At 46.3% G+C, this 22177-nt stretch overlaps 1 protein-coding gene across 1 annotated transcript; it reads right to left on the minus strand.

Annotated features, from left to right (window-relative positions):
• Window positions 1-11285: 11285 nt before the first annotated feature.
• Window positions 11286-13493, minus strand: LOC120926985 (vomeronasal type-2 receptor 26-like). Its single transcript, XM_040337386.1, has 2 exons — window positions 13455-13493; window positions 11286-12305 (listed from the first exon to the last, which is right to left on the minus strand). Exons 1-2 carry the CDS (start codon window positions 13491-13493, stop codon window positions 11343-11345), a joined length of 1002 nt encoding a protein of 333 aa, XP_040193320.1. The 3' UTR covers window positions 11286-11342.
• Between the last annotated feature and the right edge of the window lie 8684 nt (window positions 13494-22177).

Here is a 22177-nt window from a genome sequence, read left to right on the forward strand (position 1 = left end):
GGGCACTGGGTATTCCTCTTGGTTAGGAGTTCCCATGTTAATGGGGGGTTGGGCACTGGGTATTCCTCTTGGTTAGGAGTTCCTGTGGTAATGGGGGGTTGGGGACTGGGAGGTTCTGAAGGTCACATAGAACCATGATATATTCCTTTACTCCAAGAGTTTCTCTAGGATCTGGGAGAGTACTTGGAGGAGAATGAGACTATGTTCATGCAACATCTTTATGGGAAGAGAACATTTGATCATCTTGGCACATTGTAGGGATTGTGAACGGGGTAACGTATATTTCTGTTGTATAGATGAGAAGGCGATGACGGGGTGATGAGGGGGTGATGAGAAGGTGAAGAAAAGGTGATGAGGTGGTGATGAGGTAGTGATGAGAAGGTAAATATGTGGAGATGAAGTGGTGATGGTGATGAGTAGAGATGGCCTGGCAGTTCGCCCGGCGGTCGTTTTGTGGCAAACTTTGCTCGTTCACGGTCCGCCAAACAGGCGGACATCTGGCGATATTTGTGGTGGCCCGCCATTTTACATTGAGAAGAATTTTTACCCTTTGACACATCCATCGGGTGGTGCAGGACAGCCAATTGAGACATTTCAGCACATGGACATACCCCCTACCTTATAAATAGACCTGATCCGACGGCCATCTTACATTCTGCTTTTTGTCAGTAGTAATGTACAGAACTGTTCGCCGGCGAATAGTTTCTAGCGAACATCGCTTGTTCGCGTTTGCCGCCGCGGGCGAACATATGCGATGTTCGATCCGCCCCATATTTGTCATCATTGAGCAAATTTTGACCCTGTACCTCACAGTCAGCAGACACATTCCAGCCAATCAGCAGCATACCCTCCCTCCCAGACCCTCCCACCTCCTGGACAGCATCCATTTTAGAATCACTCAGAACCTGCAATTTTAGTGAGAGGAGGGACAGTGTAGCTGCTGCTGTTTTAATAGGGAAATCTATAGCTAGGCTAGTGTTTTCAGTGTCCACTCCAGTCCTGAAAGACTCATCTGATTTCTGCTGTAAGGACAGCACCCCAAAAAGCCCTTTTTAGGGCCAGTATATCAGTCTGCTTTTTTTCTGTAATATAATTGCAGTTGCCTGCCAGGCAGCATGTGTGTGTCAGGCTCACAGTGTATACTGTGGCCAGTGCCACCCACCACTCATATATCTGGTGGCACAGTACTTAACATTTAAAAATAAAATAAAAATTTGACTGGAATAGAATAGTAGTCAGTTGCCTGGCTGCCAGCATATGTCAGGCTCACAGCATATACTGTGCCCACTTGCCCAGTGCCATCACTCATATATCTGGTGGCACAGTAGATTACATTTAAAAAATAAATACAAATTTTGACTGTAATAGAATAGCAGTTAGTTGTCTGCAGGCGTGTGTCAGGCCTACAGCGTCTACTCTGCCAACTTCTGCCAGTGCACAGTGCCACTCATATCTGGTGTCACAGTAGCTTGCACGCATAGTACAACTAAACAAATAAAAAAAAATGACAGGCAGAGGCAGGCCACCCCGCAGGGGCCGTCGTTGTCGTGGTGCTGTGATTCCCTTTGGCCCTAGAATAATGCCCAGTGTTCAGAGGCCACGTACCCTGAACTGGAAAAGTTCTGAGGACATAGTTGACTGGCTAACACAGGAAACCCAATCTTCTACAGCTTCCGCTCGTAACCTTGACGCACCATCCTCCTCCAGCTCAGCTTCGGGCACCTCTTAAGTTACAACTCGCCCGCCTGCCGCCATCACCAACACTAGCATCACAGCTGCTTCACTTGATCTGTCAGAGGAGTTATTTACACATCAGTTGGAAGAAATGAGTGATGCGCAACCATTATTGCCAGAGGATGTAGATAAAAGGTCTCAGTCAGGCAGCATTACACACATGGACGTATGGTGTGATGATGATGTACCCGCTGCTGCTTCCTTTGCTGAGTTGTCAGATACAAGTGAAGTGGTTGATGATGACGATGTGTCCGGGGATGTCACTTGGGTGCCTGCTCAAAGAGAAAAAGACCAGGAGGAAAGTTCAGATGGGGAGACAGAGAGGAGGAGGAGACGAGTTGGAAGCAGGGGGAGGTCATCGCAAGGAGCTAGTGGCACAGTCAGACAGCATGTATCGGCAACCTGGGTCAGCCAGACAGCACGCCAATCAACGCATGCTGTTGCCACCACCAGAATTCCGGCATTGCAAAGCTCAGCAGTGTGGCATTTTTGTGTGTGTCTGCCTCTGATAACAGCAATGCCATTTGCAACCTGTGCCAAAAGAAACTGAGTCGAGGGAAATCCAACACCCACCTAGGTACAACTGCTTTGCGAAGGCACACGATCGCACATCACAAACGCCTATGGGATCAACACATGATGACGAGTACAAGCAGCACACAAGCTCAAAGCCACCATCCTCCTCCTGGTGCAGCATCTTCAGTCACGTCAACCACTGCTGTCCTCCTTGCCCCCTCTCAATCATCCGCCACTCCGTCTCTCACCTTGAGCAGTTCCTGCTCATCTGCCCGCAGTCAGGTGTCTGTCAAGGACATGTTTGAGCGTAAGAAGCCAATGTCACAGAGTCACCCCCTTGCCCGGCGTCTGACAGCTGGCTTGTCTGAACTCTTAGCCCGCCAGCTTTTACCATACAAGCTGGTGGAGTCTGAGGCCTTCAAAAAATTTGTAGCTATTGGGACACCGCAGTGGAAGGTACTCGGCCAAAATTTATTTTCACAAAAGGTAATCCCCAACCTGTACTCTATTGTGCAAAAGGAAGTCATGGCATCCCTGGCACACAGTGTTGGGGCAAGGGACCATCTGACCACTGATACCTGGTCTGCAAAGCACGGTCATGGCAGGTATATCACCTACACTGCGCATTGGGTAAACCTGCTGACAGCTGACAATGCATGGCTCTGCAGAGGATTTGGTGACATTGCCACGACTTGCAGGCAGGTCTGCTGCCACCTCCTCTACTCCTCCTACTCCATCCTCTTCTATAACCTCCTCGGCTGAGTCCTCTTCTGCTGCTGTGTCTTGCTCCACATCAACTGCACCTCCCAGCTCCCCAGGGGCTATTCCACATCACGCATACGACAGTGTCACTCCGTCTTTGGGTTGACTTGCCTGAAAGCAGAGAGTCACAACGGACCAGCACTCCTGTCCGCCCTGAACAGGTGGATCAGTAACTGACTCCGCACCAACTGGAGATTGGCAAAGTGGTGTGTGACAACGGAAGCAATTTGTTGGCGGCATTGAATTTGGCCAAGTTGACACATGTCCCGTGCATGGCACTAGGGATGAGCTTCGCGTTCGATACGAACGTATGTTCGACTCGAACATTGCCTGTTCGATCGTTCATCGAATATTCAACAAAACGGGTCGTTCGCGCCAAATTTGAGTGAGGCAAATTTGAGTGAGGAGTGTCGGCCCATAATTCACTGTGGCGTTGCGTGCTGATGATAGGCCAAGCATGCACCATGACCCCGCATGCTTGGCCAATCACAGCGCCCAAAAAACGAAGAGCCATAATTGGCCAAAGCCTGGGTGCTTTGGCCAATTATGGCTCAGGGCTTTAGCACACGCCCCACACTATAAAAGGCCGCCTTCTGGGCGACCTCGTATAGTGTGTTCCGGCTTGTTAAAGAGAGCAGTCAGAGAGACAGAGAGATTGTCTTTTTAGCTAGCTAGATAGAGCAGGGTAGTCAGTTTAGCTTTATTGCAGTGTGTAGAGGATATATATACATCCCTAGGAGTTGTACATATATTTATACACTGTATAGCTTAGCTAGATCTGCTCTTAGTATTTGTCAGGCAGGATATTGTGCATAGCTGCAGTGCTCTAACGTGTTGTATTGCCTGTGGCTGTGTGCTGTGTAGTTTACACCTAAACATACTGGGTGTTACTGCAATTGTCCTGCGTATTTGCACCTAAGCACATTTGCTTTAAGTGCAAGTTTGCTGTGTAATCGCACGTAAGCGCATTTACTGTAAGCGCACGTTTGCTGTGTAATCGCACGTAAGCGCATTTACTGTAAGTGCACGTTTGCTGTGTAATCGCACGTAGGCGCATTTACTGTAAGTGCACGTTTGCTGTGTAATCGCACGTAAGCGCATTTACTGTAAGTGCACGTTTGCTGTGTAATCGCACGTAAGCGCATTTACTGTAAGTGTAAGTTTGCTGTGTAATCGCACGTAAGCGCATTTACTGTAAGTGCAAATTTGCTGTGTAATCGCACGTAAGCGCATTTACTGTAAGCGCACGTTTGCTGTGTAATCGCACGTAAGCGCATTTACTGTAAGTGTAAGTTTGCTGTGTAATCGCACGTAAGCGCATTTACTGTAAGTGAAAATTTGCTGTGTAATCGCACGTAAGCGCATTTATTGTAAGTGCACGTTTGCTGTGTAATCGCACGTAAGCGCATTTACTGTAAGTGTAAGTTTGCTGTGTAATCGCACGTAAGCGCATTTACTGTAAGTGCAAGTTTGCTGTGTAATCGCACATAAGCGCATTTACTGTAAGTGCACGTTTGCTGTGTAATCGCACCCAAGCTCATTTACTGTAAGTGCACGTTTGCTGTGTAATCACACATAAGCGCATTTACTGTAAGTGCACGTTTGCTATTTAATTGCACATAAACGCAGTCGCTCTTAATGCGCGTGTGCTGTTTAATAGCAACTAAACGCATTAGCTGTCACATGTCACAGAGGTGGCAGGCTGGGCTAAGTGATGGCAGGATATTGGGAGGTGGGATGGCAGGGTGCTGGGATTGAGGATTGCTGGGAGCAGGAATGGCAGGGTGCTGGAAGTGAGGATTGCTGGGAGCAGGAATGGCAGGGTGCTGGGAGTGAGGATTGCTGGGAGCAGGAATGGCAGGGTGCTGGAAGTGAGGATTGCTGGGAGCAGGAATGGCAGGGTGCTGGAAGTGAGGATTGGTGTCAGCAGGAATGGCAGGGTGCTGGAAGGGAGGATTGCTGGGAGCAGGAATGGCAGGGTGCTGGAAGTGAGGATTGCTGGGAGCAGGAATGGCAGGGTGCTGGAAGTGAGGGTTGCTGGGAGCAGGAATGGCAGGGTGCTGGAAGTGAGGATTGCTGGGAGCAGGAATGGCAGGGTGCTGAAAGGGAGGATTGCTGGGAGCAGGAATGGCAGGGTGCTGGAAGTGAGGATTGCTGGGAGCAGGAATGGCAGGGTGCTGGAAGTGAGGATTGCTGGGAGCAGGAATGGCAGTGTGCTGGAAGTGAGGATTGCTGGGAGCAGGATGGCAGGGTGCTGGAAGTGAGGATTGCTGGGAGCAGGAATGGCAGGGTGCTGGAAGTGAGGATTGCTGGGAGCAGGAATGGCAGGGTGCTGGAAGTGAGGATTGCTGGGAGCAGGAATGGCAGGGTGCTGGAAGTGAGGATTGCTGGGAGCAGGAATGGCAGGGTGCTGGAAGTGAGGATTGCTGGGAGCAGGATGGCAGGGTGCTGGAAGTGAGGATTGGTGTCAGCAAGAATGGCAGGGTGCTGGAAGTCAGGATTGCTGGGAGCAGGAATGGCAGGGTGCTGGAAGTCAGGATTGCTGGGATCAGGTATGTCAGGTTGCTGGAAGAGAGGATTGCTGGGAGCAGGAATGGCAGGGTGCTGGAAGTGAGGATTGCTGGGAGCAGGAATGGCAGGGTGCTGGAAGTGAGGATTGCTGGGAGCAGGAATGGCAGGGTGCTGGAAGTGAGGATTGCTGGGAGCAGGAATGGCAGGGTGCTGGAAGTGAGGATTGCTGGGAGCAGGAATGGCAGGGTGCTGGGAGTGAGGATTGCTGGGAGCAGGAATGGCAGGGTGCTGGAAGTGAGGATTGCTGGGAGCAGGAATGGCAGGGTGCTGGAAGTGAGGATTGCTGGGAGCAGGAATGGCAGGGTGCTGGAAGTGAGGATTGCTGGGAGCAGGATGGCAGGGTGCTGGAAGTGAGGATTGCTGGGAGCAGGAATGGCAGGGTGCTGGAAGTGAGGATTGCTGGGAGCAGGAATGGCAGGGTGCTGGAAGTGAGGATTGCTGGGAGCAGGAATGGCAGGGTGCTGGAAGTGAGGATTGCTGGGAGCAGGAATGGCAGGGTGCTGGAAGTGAGGATTGCTGGGAGCAGGAATGGCAGGGTGCTGGGAGTGAGGATTGCTGGGAGCAGGAATGGCAGGGTGCTGGAAGTGAGGATTGCTGGGAGCAGGAATGGCAGTGTGCTGGAAGTGAGGATTGCTGGGAGCAGGATGGCAGGGTGCTGGAAGTGAGGATTGCTGGGAGCAGGAATGGCAGGGTGCTGGAAGTGAGGATTGCTGGGAGCAGGAATGGCAGGGTGCTGGAAGTGAGGATTGCTGGGAGCAGGAATGGCAGGGTGCTGAAAGGGAGGATTGCTGGGAGCAGGAATGGCAGGGTGCTGGAAGTGAGGATTGCTGGGAGCAGGAATGGCAGGGTGCTGGAAGTGAGGATTGCTGGGAGCAGGAATGGCAGTGTGCTGGAAGTGAGGATTGCTGGGAGCAGGATGGCAGGGTGCTGGAAGTGAGGATTGCTGGGAGCAGGAATGGCAGGGTGCTGGAAGTGAGGATTGCTGGGAGCAGGAATGGCAGGGTGCTGGAAGTGAGGATTGCTGGGAGCAGGAATGGCAGGGTGCTGGAAGTGAGGATTGCTGGGAGCAGGAATGGCAGGGTGCTGGAAGTGAGGATTGCTGGGAGCAGGAATGGCAGGGTGCTGGAAGTGAGGATTGCTGGGAGCAGGAATGGCAGGGTGCTGGGAGTGAGGATTGCTGGGAGCAGGAATGGCAGGGTGCTGGAAGTGAGGATTGCTGGGAGCAGGAATGGCAGGGTGCTGGAAGTGAGGATTGCTGGGAGCAGGAATGGCAGGGTGCTGGAAGTGAGGATTGCTGGGAGCAGGAATGGCAGGGTGCTGGAAGTGAGGATTGCTGGGAGCAGGAATGGCAGGGTGCTGGGAGTGAGGATTGCAGGAGAAGTTTGGTTTGTGGAGAAAACAGCAACTTTGATGGTATTTTTATTTTGTTTTTGAGCAGCCATTAAAAAGTTCAGGGCAAGCACAAAGGGGGTGGGGTCAGGGGAGGAGCAAAGGGGGCGGCAAAATAAGGTTTCGCCTAGGGTGTCAAAAATCCTTGCACCAGCCCTGAACACATGCCACTACTATAGACACACAGCAGGTGTGATATTTAAAGGAATTTTTCTTTTTTTTTTTCACTTTAAGCATCATTAAAATCGCTGCTCCGGAAAAACGACCGTTTTTAAAACTTTTTTTTCCATTGATACATGTTCCCTGGGACAAGACCTGGGTTCTCAAAGACGTTTTCCAACATTAAATTGAATATTGGTCTTTAAAATGAGCGTTTTTGAATTCGAACGTTCGAGTCCCATAGATTTCAATGGAGTTCTAAATGTTCGCGCGAACCCGCGGTCTGTTCGAACGTTCTGGTGCGAACCGAACCCGGGTATGTTTGGCTCATCCCTACATGGCACATGTGTTGAATCTGATTGTACAACGCTTTGTGCATAAGTACCCAGACTTACAGGACGTCCTCAAGCAGGCCAGGAAGGTGTGTGGCCATTTCAGGCGTTCCTACACGGCCATGGCGCACTTTTCAGATATCCAGTAGCGAAACAACATGCCAGTGAGGCGCTTGATTTGCGACAGCCCGACACGTTGGAATTCAACACTCCTAATGTTCGACCGCCTGCTCCAACAAGAAAAAGCCGTCAACGAGTATTTGTATGACCGGGGTGCTAGGACAGCCTCTGCTGGGAATTTTTTTGCCACGTTACTGGACGCTCATGCGAAATGCCTGTAGGCTCATGCGTCCTTTTGAGGAGGTGACAAACCTAGTCAGTCGCACTGAAGGCAGCATCAGCGACATCATCCCATTTGTTTTCTTCCTGGAATATGCCCTGCAAAGAGTGCTGGATCAGGCCGTAGATGAGCGTGAAGAGGAAGAGTTGTGGTCACCATCACCACCAGAAACAGCCTTATCAGCATCTCTGCATGCCGGATGACTTGTGTGACTTATCTGCCACCAAATAGGGTTCAAGCCTCAATGTTTTAGTGCACTTTCTGCCTGGAAAACATCAATTTTTACAGCAGCAGTTGCAACAATACCTAATTTTTCAGACATGTGTACATGCCTAATTTTTCTGGCCTCTGGTGCTGCACTGTGGCTGCAAAAACAAAACAAAAAAAAGGCACAAACATGTGTCAATTCCCCTTTGTGATCGTTACCTTGTTGTGGCGAAGGGGCTTGCGTATCACAATGAAGCGACCATCTCTATGAGTGTGTTGGCAATGGCAATGTTGGCACACCCCAGATGATAAGGTTGTTGCTTCATTGTGAACAGACTCAAAGTGATTGGCTGGATAATTTTGCATAGAAAAAACATTAATTTTCTTTGTGATCATCTAAGGTGATCATTGAAGCCTACTAGGCCAACAATGGGCCCACACTGCAGAATTATTGTTTTCTGGGTCACTTAACTGTCACTGAACTACCTCAGCACGACCATAGGCTTTGAAAAACCCCCATCGCCTGCAATCTCAAAAACGTTCATTGACGTCAGTGAGGACAAGGAACGGGACATGGCTAGCTTGGTATCCAACCTTGTGTAAATGGGGAGTTTGCGGTTGTGCATATGGACTGTTTGCAGGTGTTTGTGGTGCGTTAAACGGGGAGTTTGGTCTGTCAGAGTTTGGTCTGTCACTGTAAACGTTAACCCTATTACAGACAGGGTTAGGGTTAGGGTTACAGATAGGGTTAGGGTTAGGGTTACAGACAGGGTTAGGGTTACAGATAGGGTTAGGGTTTGGGTTACAGATAGGGTAAGGGTTACAGATAGGGTTAGGGTTAGGGTTACAGACTGTAACCCTAACCCTATCTGTAACCCTAACCCTGTCTGTAACCCTAACCCTAACCCTATCTGTAACCCTAACCCTATCTGTTATCCTAACCCTAACCCTGTCTGTAACCCTAACCCTATCTGTAACCCTAACCCTAACCCTAAGGCCCCGTACACACGACCGAGTTTCTCGGCAGAATTCAGCCAGAAACTCGATCGGAGCCGTATTCTGCCGAGAAACCCGGTCGTGTGTACACTTTTGGCCAAGGAAACCGACGAGTAACTCGTCGAGCCAAATAGAGAACATGTTCTCTATTTCCTCGTTAGTCAATGGGGAAACTTGGCTCGCCGAGATCCTCGGCGGCTTCACAAGGAACTCGACGAGCAAAACGATGTGTTTTGCCCGTCGAGTTTCTCGGACGTGTGTACGGGGCCTCACCCTTACACTACCTGATCGATATAACATCATACCTGATGTTTTAAAGCACGTTATTCCAAACAATTTATGAATGTTAGGTGATTTATGCCCTTTATGGATTAAAAACGGACTCTGCGATAACTACGTAATTTTCCATGGGAGTTTTGCCATGGATTCCCCTCTGGCATGCCACAGTCCAGGTGTTAGTCCCCTTGAAACATCTTTTCCATTACTATTGTGGCCAGAAAGAGTCCCTGTGGGTTTTAAAATTTGCCTGCCCATTGAAGTCTATGGCGGTTCGCCGGGTACGCTCGTTCGCGAACATTCACGGAAGTTCGTGTTCGCCTTTCGCGAACCGAAAATTTTAGGTTCGCGACATCACTAGCTCTCTGTTCATGACACTTGAGTTCACCCACACCAAACTTATCAATCCATGTCTTTTATGGAGCTGAATTTGTGCTCAGGGGGGACAGTAATGCTGGAACAAAAAAGGTTGAAAGAAAACAATTGCCTACATATACTGTAGAGCAGGGATGTCAAATGCAATTTCATCAGGAGCTGCGGTGGCTCAACGCGATTGGCACTGCGCTGACAAGCCATTCACCTCTGCAGCTAGGGGTTCGGATCCCGGTCTCGGCTTCATGTGAATTGAGTTTGGTGGTCTCAGCCCGGCTCCCGGTGGGTGTGCTATGCAAGGTAAGCCTGCGCTTAGTACGCTCACCCCCCTCCCACAAAAACCACCACACCTACACACACACTCTAAATTGGGTTAAGACATGCACTTTGACCACGCGGTCTCTAAAAGAGAGGCGAAGGACTAATGGGGCTGGTTGAGCGGGCTAATCCTCTCACTCCCTTATAGGGAGTCCCTCTGCCCCGTTGGGCTTCAAAGCGGAGCAGGTAGGGCGGGCTGTGTGGGAGGACCCCCTCACACACCCGCCATTGCCACCCGGGGCATGGAGAAAGGTGGCAGATTGCCTCTGGGGGAGGCCTGCCTACTCCCAACTCCTGCAGTCCGGCTCCTCTCTCGAGTACACGCACAAAATACACAAAAAAAAAAAAAAAAATGCAATTTCATCACAGGCCGCATCAGCAGTATGGTTGCCTTCAAAGGGACTGTTGTATCTGTGGTGTGCTAAGTACAGAGTGCAGGGTTTAGGAATGTGTTACACAGAAAATGCAGAGATCAGGATTACACTACATGCCAAATCTAGGTTTTAGGGGTGTGTTATGTACAGAGTGCAGAGTTCAGGGGAGCACTATGCACAGTGTGCAACCTCAAACCCCCAAAGCTTCCTCACATCTTTCTATCCTACCAGGCCTGACTCTAATAGACTCTACCCCCATATAGACAGCTTTGTCTCACCTTGCATGGAGATCATTCTCTCACTCGGATTCTAGAGATCTGTCCCCATTGTACCCCACTATGAGTGCATGTAGGGATCTGTTAGTCCCAGAAGCCGCATAGAACAAAGCTGTCCCTTGTAAACATAGAAGTCTTCTGTGTCTACAAGGGACAGTGAGGAGAAGAAGTCAAGGGTAAGAGTTGGAGGTGGCAGAATGGAGTTCTGCCACGTTCTGGGTGCAAAGGCTACATGACAAGGCCTTGCAGACCAGATTTGGCCCACGGGCCTTGTGTTTGATATTTTTGCGGTAGAGGGATGAATGACAATAGAGGAATGGGTTAAGCTGCTTCTGGTACTGGATTGCATTTGTACTGGCTGGTCATCTTGAACCTTACTTTCCTATCACTCTCCAATCACTGGAGGAGGGCAAAATGAGGGCAAGCTGCTAACTGCAACTGTTGGTTACATTTTGTGATGCTTTAATTGGTCACATTTTGCTTGTGCATGCTAGGGGGCATGTAAGAGGAAGAACAAAAATTAACCCCTTAAATAGCATCCAATCCTGTAACATCCACCTTCCACCCACTTATGTACAATAGGCATACAAATGGCAGTTAATATACACAAAAAATCAAAATCATGATGATAATGTCATTCATAATGATGATGATGGTAACAATATGGCTGAATTTGTTTAATCTGATCTACAGCATTATACATTGAATCAATATGTTACAATTACATCATTCTCTTCCCCAGCATTGTCCCTCTTGTGTTAAGTTCGGGTTTTAAAATTATAATGTAGAGTTTTGGAGAAAACATACACAATAATATTCCAGCACTGGAGGTCAGTATGGCGAATATCTCCACAGCCACCATGTATTTCCCTCTGGTGCTCAGATAGGCCGGGATCATGGCAATCCAGACACTGCAGAACACCAGCATGCTGAAGGTGATGTACTTGGCCTCATTAAAACTGTCCGGTAATGTCCTCACCATGAAAGCCAGAAGAAAACTCACAGCTGCCAGAAACCCCATATAACCCAACATAGAGTAGAAGCCGATAACTGACCCTTCATTACACTGAATGATGATCTTCCCAGGATAGGAGTCCATGTCATACTCCTGAAATGGTGGAGAGATGGACAACCAGAGAATGCAATTCATAACCTGAATGGATGAGCAGAATAACATGACTGTATTGGGAAGTTTGACTCCCACCCATTTTCTACAAGAGCTTCCAGGTCTGGTGGCTTTAAAAGCAATGAAGACCATGATGGTTTTGGCGAGGATAGAAGATGCTGAGATGGTGAAGGGAATTCCAAAAGTGACTTGTTGCAGCATACAGGTAATATCCACAGGACGGCCAAGGAACAGGAATACAGAAAGGAAGCTCAGTATGAGGGAGAGGAGCAGAATGAAGCTGAGGTTCCGGTTATTGGCTCTGACTATGGGAGTGCTCCGAAACCAAACAAATAGTCCAAGTATAAGGAGAGATGTTGTAGCAAATATGACTGAAGTTATAGAAAAAAATAAAACTAGAATGTCCTCCTCGTATGATAAATACTCATTGACCTTGTCACTACAAATAGTTTTAGCTTTGTTAGGCCATTCATTTTCAGGACACTTCTTGCAGAGTTCACTGTCTGTAGAGTAAAAAGAAGTGGAAATAACATTAGGCACGGTATAACGAGAATGCAACTATTTGACAGTATTGAATATTTTTTCAGTCATTTCCTTAAATTACCTTAAAGTGGATGTAAACCCCAAAAATTAACAGACTTCCAGATAAAAACCTGTCTAAATAAAAAGTCCTTTATGTCCCCTTGCTTTGAGTGACATACATTACCTCTCACAATGAACTGTGGATCACCCCCCATATTATGATAAACATCCAGGAATGTGCATGTGTCCAAGCTAGTGCACAAGATATGTAAAAACCCTGTCACTCAAAGCAAGGGGATGAAAAGGACTTTTTATTTAGACAGGTTTTTATCTGGAAGTCTGTTAATTTTCACTGAACAATAAAAGTGGATTGCTCAGAGCTTGATTAACTATGTGTGGCAAGACTGGGCACAGATGATAGGAAATCTTATTCTCTACATTGTGACATCAAAAAAATAAATACAACTTTTTGGGTTTACATCCACTTTAAAGCTTTTGTGGGGTTAAGTTGTAATATTAAATATGAAGCTCAATAAGCTGCAGTAGGATCTCAACTCACTTCAAAAGCACAAATTCTCCTGGATGGGCAGAATTGCAGCTTTTAAAATGATGGTTCTACCCCAGCTCCTTTACTTGTTCAGGTCGTTTCCTATCCCTCACCAAATCTTACTTCAATACATTACAATCCTTGCTCAGTGCATTTATTTGGCACAACAAAAAACCTAGATGCAATTACCATATCCTCATTAAACACAGATTAACAAGGGGGTCTTTATATATAGATTTTAGAGATTATTACACTGCACATTGCTCTCGCAGCTAGTTTTTGACCCTTGCCATCCACTAGATGGGGCCAGATTGAATCTACATATGTTTCAAAGCAAAATCTTAAACATTGGCTCATAACTATATTTTATTAGCCCTCCCCTACCAGTGGCTCTTTAACCTCCTATTATAACCTCAATGTTTGCCTGGCAGAGACTATTTGAGGTTCAATGTCCTATCTTGCAGCAAATCTACCCAAATATCTGTGTTTTTGACTCTCCTAATCCCTGATATTTCACTACAAGTGTGGATAGATCATAGTGAATACAACCTCCAAGATATCCTCTCCAACATGTCTATAAAACCTTTTGCCTCTCTTCAAAAAGATTCCAACTACCACCCAGCACCATATTCACTTACATCTGAGTGAAACGTATCTTCAAACCTACTTCTCCCCATTATGCTGTACCTATGCCGGTGGGGTGTTACCTTAATGCTACCTCTACTACTCAACAGGGCATTATATACGTTTACTGACCACTAGTGTTCCATGGCCCTCCAAACTATTTACAAATCCATATGTTGTTTTGCTCTATAGGAGCTAACCCAGAAAATTTCCCTTATGCCCCATACACACGAGCGGAATTTCCACCAGCAAAAGTCTGATGTGAGCTTTTCATCGGAAATTCCGACCGTGTGTAGGCTCCATCAGCCTTTTGCCGTCGGAATGTCCACCAGCAAAAGTTTTAGAGCAGGTTCTCAATTTTTCTGACGGAAAAAATTTCTATCGGAAAATCCGTTTGTCTGTATGGAATTCTGATGGAAAAAAAAACATGCATGCTCGGAAACAATTTGACGCATGCTCGGAAGCATTGAACTTATTTTTCTCGCCTCATCGTAGTGTTGTACGTCACCGCATTCTTAATGCTCGAAAGATCAGAGAACTTTTTTGTGACCGTGTGTATGCAAGCCAAGCTTGAGCCTAATTCTGTCTGAAAAACCATCCAACTTTTTCCAACGGAAATTTCCACTCATGTGTACAGGGCATAAGACTATATTTCACCCCAGCTGAGATTTCAAAATTCAATGAGCAAAGCTCCCCTCTGTGTGGGAGGAACTGTGGTAAAGTTGGTTATCTCCTACACATCTTATGGAGCCGTCCAACTGTCTTTACCTACTGGAATAAGGTCTTCCAGATCCTATCCGCAGTGACCCGCACCCAAGTTCTCCCCTCTCCGGATCTAGCTCTATTAAACGAAACCATAGATTCTTTTAATCCCCCAGTCCGGCACTCAGTTACGCATATTCTCTTAGCTGTCAGACTTAGCACCATAAGGCAATAGAAAAATTTGCAACTACTGTACCTGCCGCACGCGACACCTCGGATTTAGTACACAAACGAGCACGTTGACCTGGCCGTCCGCAGAAAAGAGGGGGGGACAGAGTGCGCCCCCCTCTCCTGAACCGCACCAGGCCACATGCCCTCAACATGGGGAGGATGTCCCCATGTTGATGGGGACAAGGGTCTCATCCCCACAACCCTTGCCCGGTGGTTGTGGGGGTATGCGGGCAGGAGGTTTATCAGAATCTGGAAGACCCCTTTAACAAAGGGGACCCCCAGATCCTGACCCCCTCCTGTGTGAAATGGTAATGGGGTACACTGTACCCCTACCATTTCACGAAGGAAGTGTAAAGTATTGTAAAAAAACACACATTGACACCATTGAATAAAGTCCTTTATTAAAAAAAAACCTCCAGCAGTGAGAAATCCACTTGTTCCCGGCTTCCTGCATTGTCCTGATCCTGCGACGGCTGCAGGTGATCTCCAGCGATGAGAAGATCCTGCATCAGGTGATCTCCGCTCCGGCGATGAGAAGATCCATCCATCCGGCGCAGCAGCATCCCCGACCTCCTCTCAGCGCTGAACACAGCCCAGCGAATGACGCGCTGCAGCTGTGACATTACTTATATAGAGGAGGCAGAGCCACCGTCACGTGACCCCGCCCCCTCTGACGTACCCTCTGCTACGCCACTGGGTAAGCCCGGCTTCCCTCTTCCTGGGGAACATCCAGGTGTCTGCTCAACTCTAGTTGTAATGGCACCACTCTCCAAATTAACCCTTCTAACATGATATCCATATCATTATAGAGCCACTTCCAATAAAAGTAGACATTATTTTAGTTAGTCCCACCTGGACTAACGACCTATGGATTCCTTCTGCCTTAGCCCCCCTGTCGGTATTCCCGAGTCTGGCTCGGGGTGGAATTTCAGAACCAAAAGCGGTAACCCCGAGCCAGACTCGGGATCGCCTTGCAGTGTCCACAGGCACAAGTTACATACCTTGTCCCTGGATCCTGCAATGCCTCCCCGCTGTGTGATCGAGCTGTGTCCTCGCTCGATTCACACAGTGCTGAGTGCCGCCGAGCTCCGTTCCCTGTGACGTTACGATGCACGGGGGAGCCAAATTCAAAAAAGTAAATAAACACAATACATACAGTATACTGTAATCTTATAGATTACAGTACTGTATGTAAAAAATACACACCCCCCTTGTCCCTAGGGGTCTGTCCAGTGTCCTACATGTTCTTTTATATAATAACAACTGTTCTTTCTGCCTGGAAACTGGAGATTGTCCAAAAGTGTCTTTTTATGTCAAAAGTGGTTTTATATCAGCTAGAAAACAGCGATAATAAATTATAATCACTTGCAGAATTGAGCGATAGCGATTTGTGGGGAAATTCGTCATCAAACAATAAAAGTAATGACAGCGACAATTCTGCAACTGAGCAAATTTCAGTGTTTTTGATTTGATTACATTATTGAATAATTTTTATTATAATTACATTATTATTTGTTATAATTATTTATAGTTATTTATTATATTATAATTTATGATTTTGGTTTTCAAACTTAATCATACCCGGGATGTCTACTAGACTCTTGTTTGGGCAGATTTAAGTGAGTTATTCCTAAGAATTACAGGCCTACAATGTAAAACGCCAAATTTCCATGCAAAATAATGGTACCGCTTTCAGCATCCATCCGAAATAATCATACCGCCAGGGAGGTTAATTAAAGCAGGATTAGTCACTGGGCCTCACCCTAGTGGTGGTTTAACACTATTCTGCTCCTTTTTCTTTATCTTTTTCTTACACTCGTTATTACCCATATGTTGTTATATAATAATTTTTATGCTTGTATAACGTTTGTTTGTTTTGTATCTTGTTGTTATACAGTGCTATGCACCTATATCATTCTCATGACTTCTTTTTGATGTTCTGTAATGTTTTGTCTTGAAAAAATTCAATAAAAACAATTGCAAATTAAAGAAAAATAAATCTTACCAGATCGGTTTGATATTTCTCCTTCTGAACATGGAGCACAATTATAACAACATGGGTGATATCCTTCTCTTATGGATTTTCTGAACCCTGGAAGACATTCCTCGGAGCATCGACCTCTTGGGACCTGAGATAATATGGAAAGATATTAACTATTCAAGAGCAAAACTCCAGATATAATATTGTAAGTAAACTAAATCAATCATAAATGACTAATGCGCTGCCACCTTATTGAAAATTAAGGGCGTTAAATCTCAGCTGAATGGAGAAGTCACATGATCTGTGATGCAATCGGGTGGATCAAGGTGGTCATGGCCAAGGCTCAAAAGAATGTGGTGAGCTCTGTGCTGGAACTTAATTTATGTTCTTATTACCAGTGGTTTTAAATGTGAGTGCCATCTTAACCACTTAAGCCCCGGACCATTATGCAGGTAAAGGACCTGGCCTCTTATTGCGATTCGGAACTGCGTCGCTTTATCTGACAATTGCGCGGTCGTGGGACGTGGCTCCCAAACACAATTGGCGTCCTTTTTTTCCCACAAATAGAGCTTTATTTTGGTGGTATTTGATCACCTCTGCAGTTTTTATTTTTTGCGCTATAAACAAAAATATAGCGACAATTAAAAAAAAATGCAATTTTTTTTTTGCTATAATAAATATCCCCAAAAAATATATTAAAAAACATTTTTTTTCCTCAGTTTAGGCCGATATGTATTCTTCTACATTTTTTTGGTAAAAAAAATCGCAATAAGCATTTATTGATTGGTTTGCACCAAAGTTATAGCGTTTACAAAATAGGGGATAGTTTTATGGCATTTTTATTACTATTTTTTTTTAACTACTAATGGCGGCGATCAGTGATTTTTTACATGACTGTGACATTATGGCGGACACATCGGACACTTTTGACGCATTTTTGGGACCATTGTCATTTTCACAGCGAAAAGTGCTATAAAAATGCACCGATTACTGTGAAAATGACACTGGCAGTGAAGGGGTTAACCAGGAAGGGGCATTGTAGGGGTTAAGTGTGCCCTAAGGGAGTGTTCTTACTGTGGGGGGGGGGGGTGTGGCTGTGTGTGTGACATCACTGATCGTCGTTCCCTAACACAGGGAACAGACGATCAGTGTCACTGCCACACTAGGAAGCACAGGGAGAGGTTTGTTTACACATGGAGGACAGGACCGGGTCGCGAGCCACGGCTGGGCATCTTAAAGGGGACGTACATGTACGTCCATATGCCCAGCCGTGCCATTCTGCAGACGTAAATAGTCATGCGGCGGTCCTTAAGGCCCCGTACACACGAGAGGATCTATCCGCTGAAATTGATCCGCGGACCGGTTTCAGCGGATAGATCCCCTGGTGTGTACGATCCAGCGGATATTTTTCCGCGGATATTTTTCCCCCGGCGATGGATTTCCAGCGGATCAAAATTTCTTAACATGCTAAGAAATCGATCCGCTGGAATCCAGTCCAGCGGATTGATCCGATGATCTGTACTGACTCACCGGATCAATCCGTCCGAATCCATCCCTCGCATGCGTCGTAATGATTGGACGCATGCGTGGAAGTCCTTATATTACAGCGTCGCGCACGTCGCCGCGTCATCATCGCGGCGACGGCGCGACACGTCACCGCGGAGGGAATTCCGCAATGATTTTGATCTCATGGTTAGTACAACCATGAGATCAAAATCCGCCAGAGGATTTATCCGCGGAAACGGTCCTCCGCGGATCGATCCTCTCGTGTGTAATAGGCCAAAGGGGTTAATAAACCCCTATTTAGGGACCACCATGGGTAGACCTTTCTGATTTCTTTGAGCACGACTAGTTACCAGTGATTGAGGGAAGCCAATTAAATGGACAATTGACAGGAGGAGGATACAAGTGCAGTATTGTTTATTCTAGCAATATTACAAAAGCTCTATTGACCTGTATGAGAATATGAAGGTGAGCAGTCACTACACACAGAGGTGGAGTGGAAGAGCAAAACTAAAGCTTGTCCCCTAGAGATTTCAGGCACCAGGAATTATTTATGTTTTCCATAACACAATTTGGACTGTATCTATTGTTTCACAACGCAGGCACTGGATTGTGGCATATTTGTGTATATATTGCGGGTAGGACAACTTTTTGTAGATTTGCAGCACTCAGATTGTGGTCTTAATTACACATAATAATATTTTTTTTTCTATTGACGCTGGTCTCATTTCCATAGTTTCAATGGTTTATGTTGATTTATGAGTTTGGTATTTTTTTTTTAAATATTATATTTGCTTGTTTTTTTTAGGGTTGCAATTTGCAGCACTTGTGCATTTTGTTTAAAATTCAACATAGAATATACACACTTTTAATTAAGAAAAATTCAGACAATTTGTAGGTTATATATACAGTAGTTGTCATTATCAGTTTGTTCTACACATTTTTTTCTCATATACATAGTGCAAGTAAGCTAAGTTTCTGGTGTTTAAAATGATTTAGAATGCATACCTGGGTAGAAACACATGGACCATTCTAGAAGGTAGCCCTTCATTAGTCTGGATCAGAGGGCCTCAAACTTTTTAAACAGGGGGCCAGTTCACGGTCCCTCAGACTTTTGGGGGGCCGGACTGTAGTTTAAAAAAATATGAACCTATGCACACATCTTGGGGCATATTCACATAGATTTAAAAAGGCGCAGCGTATCAGAGATACGCTACGCCGCCGTATCTTACCTGGCTTTAAATCAAATCCAGGAAGATTTCGCGCCGTAAGTTACGGCGGCGTAGTGTATCTCTCGGCGCGTAATTCAAATCGGCGGGTAGGGGGCGTGATTCATTTAAATGAAGCACGTCCCTGCACCGATTGAACTGCGCATGCTCCGTTTTTAAATTTCCCGCCGTGCTTTGCGCGAAATGACGTCGCAACAACATCATTTTTTGAACTTAGACGTGACTTAAGTCCATCCCTATTCACGGACGACTTACGCAAAAAAAAAAAAAAAAATTTAGACGCGGGAACGACGGCCATACTTTAACATGGCAAGTCTATCTATACGCCGCAAACTAGCAGCTTTAACTATACGGCAGAAAAAGCCGACTAGAGACGAAGTAAGAGAATGCGACGACCGCTCGTACGTTCGTGGATCGTCGGAAAAAGCTCACTTGCATACCCGACAAAGAAAACGATACAAACTCCACCCAGCGGACGCCGAAGTATTGCTTCTGCGATCCGAAGGCGTACAAAGCCGTACGCCTGTCGGATCTTACCCAGATGCCGTCGTATCTTGGTTTGAGGATTCAAACTAAAGATACAAAGAGGGAAATTTGAAAGTACGCCGGCGTATCAGTAGATACGCCGGCGTACTTTCTTTGTGGATCTGCCCCTTGGTGTTTAAAATTATTTAGAATGCATACCTGGGTAGAAACACATGGACCATTCTAGAAGGTGGCCCTTCATTAGTCTGGATCAGGGGGCCTCAAACTTTTTAAACAGGGGGCCAGTTCACGGTCCCTCAGACTTTTGGGGGGCCGGAATGTAGTTTAAAAAAATATGAACCTATGCACACATCTTATTTGAAGTGCAAAAAAACAGGAAAAAACAATACAATATTTAAAATAAAGAACAATTTTAATCAACATAAAACATAAAACACAAACTCCTTTACAGGCATACCCCACTTCTAAGTACACAATTGGGTTTATTTACTAAAGCTGTAAAGTGCAAAATCAGGCTAATTTCTGCATATAAACCAATGAGCTTCCAGGTTTTATTGCCAGGCTTAATTAAACAAGCTGGGGTTAGAAGCTCATTGGTTTATATGCAGAAGTGAGCCTGATTTTGCACTTTCCAGCTTTAGTAAATAAACCCCATTGTGTACTTAAAAGTGGGGTATGCCTGTATATCACAAAACCCCCAATAACAGAATCCCCGCCACAAACTCCTCTCCATTAAAAAAGCCCCCATAACAGATCCTCCCCATCATAAAGCACACCAACACAAACTCCTCTCCATCACAAAGCCCAGAATAACAGACCCCCCATCACAGACCCCCATAACAGACCCCTCATCACAGACTCCTCTCCATCACAAAGCACCCCCCATGTTAACTACTTGCCGACCGCCCACCGTCGTTATACGTCCTCACTTTAGAGATGAATATCTCGGTAACGGCAGCAGCTGCTGCCACAATCAAGATATTCATCTCTTCTGTGGGCGGCCGTGTTAACGATAATGGCGGTCTCCGCGGCAGAGGGCGCGGGAGAGCGGCGGGAGGGGGGGGGGCAGATCGCGACCATCCGGCAGCTGAGCGGGGACGAGACTGAAGGAAAAATCTCATATTTAAGAGGACCTGTCATGCTTTTTTCTATTACAAGGGATGTTTACATTCCTTGTAATAGGAATAAAAGTGATATATTTTTTTTTTTCAGTGTTAAAAAATCTAAAATAAATAAAAATAAATGCGAAAAGCAGAATTTTTTTTTTTAAAGCGCCCCGTCCCGACGAGCTCGCACGTAGAAGCGAACGTATATGCGAGTAGCGCCGACATATGAAAACGGTATTCAAACCACACAAGTGAGGTATCGCCGCGATCGTTAGAGCGAGAGCAATAATTTTAGCCCTAGGCCTACTCTGTAACTCAAAAAATGCAACCTGTAGAATTTTTTAAACGTCGCCTATCAAGATTTTTAAGGGTAAAAGTTTGACTCCATGCCACGAGCGGGCGCAATTTTTAAGCGTGACATGTTGGGTATCATTTTACTCGGCGTAACATTATCTTTCACAATATATAAAAAAATTGGGCCAAATTTATTGTTGTCTTATTTTTTTATTTAAAAAAGTGATTTTTTTCCAAAAAAAGTGCGCTTGTAAGACCGCTGCGCAAATACGGTGTGACAAAAAGTATTGCAATGACTGCCATTTTATTCTCTAGGGTGTTAGAAAAAAAAATATATAATGTTTGGGGGTTTTAAGTAATTTTCTAGCAAACACCGACTCTGAAAAACAGGCCCGGGGCTAAAGTGGTTAAGGGGAATGTGACCTGGTATGGTTCAGGAGGGGGCACTTGCTCATCCCCCCTTTCCTGACCTGCCAGGATGCATGTTTAGAAAAGGGTCTGGATTTTGGTGGGGACCCCGTGTCATTTAAAAATAATTGCAATGGGGGTTCCCTTCAAAATCCATGCCAGACCCGATGATTATTTTTTTTCTTAATTATTCATTGCCGGCAATTCTTTTTTTTACATTCATCTGTCATTGGTTGTTAAGGATGACATGTTGTCTACTGGTTATTAACCACTTTAAGACCAGCCACCACAGTTGTACTGCGGCTGGTTGGCTCTCCGGGGGGGGGAATCACAGTCATTGTATTCCGGCTGCTTTAAGATCTCTAGGGGGTGCGCATGTGATGCTAGGGCTGATGCGCATGGCTGATGGCCACGATATCCGCCGGCTACCCATGATCGCTCCTGAGAGAGACTGAATGGGGATCTGTCAATGTAAACAGACAGATGCCTGTTCTGTCGGGGGAGGAGAGACAAATCTGCTGTTCTTAGTGATTAGGAACAGCGGGCCAGATTCACGTAGCCCGGGCGCAGCGTAACGTAACCGATTTACGTTACACCGCCGCAAATTTTCTGTCTAAGTGCCCGATCCACAAAGCACTTACCTGGAAATTTGCGGCGGTGTATTGTAAATCCGTCCGGCGCAAGGCGGGCCAATTCAAATGGGGCGGGTACCATTTAAATTAGGCGCGCCCCCGCGCCGGATGTACTGCGCATGCTCCCGACGCAAATTTCCCGACGTGCTTTGCGCAAAATTACGA

This window comes from Rana temporaria, chromosome 1 (assembly GCF_905171775.1).
Source record: "Rana temporaria chromosome 1, aRanTem1.1, whole genome shotgun sequence".
NCBI lineage: Eukaryota > Metazoa > Chordata > Amphibia > Anura > Ranidae > Rana > Rana temporaria.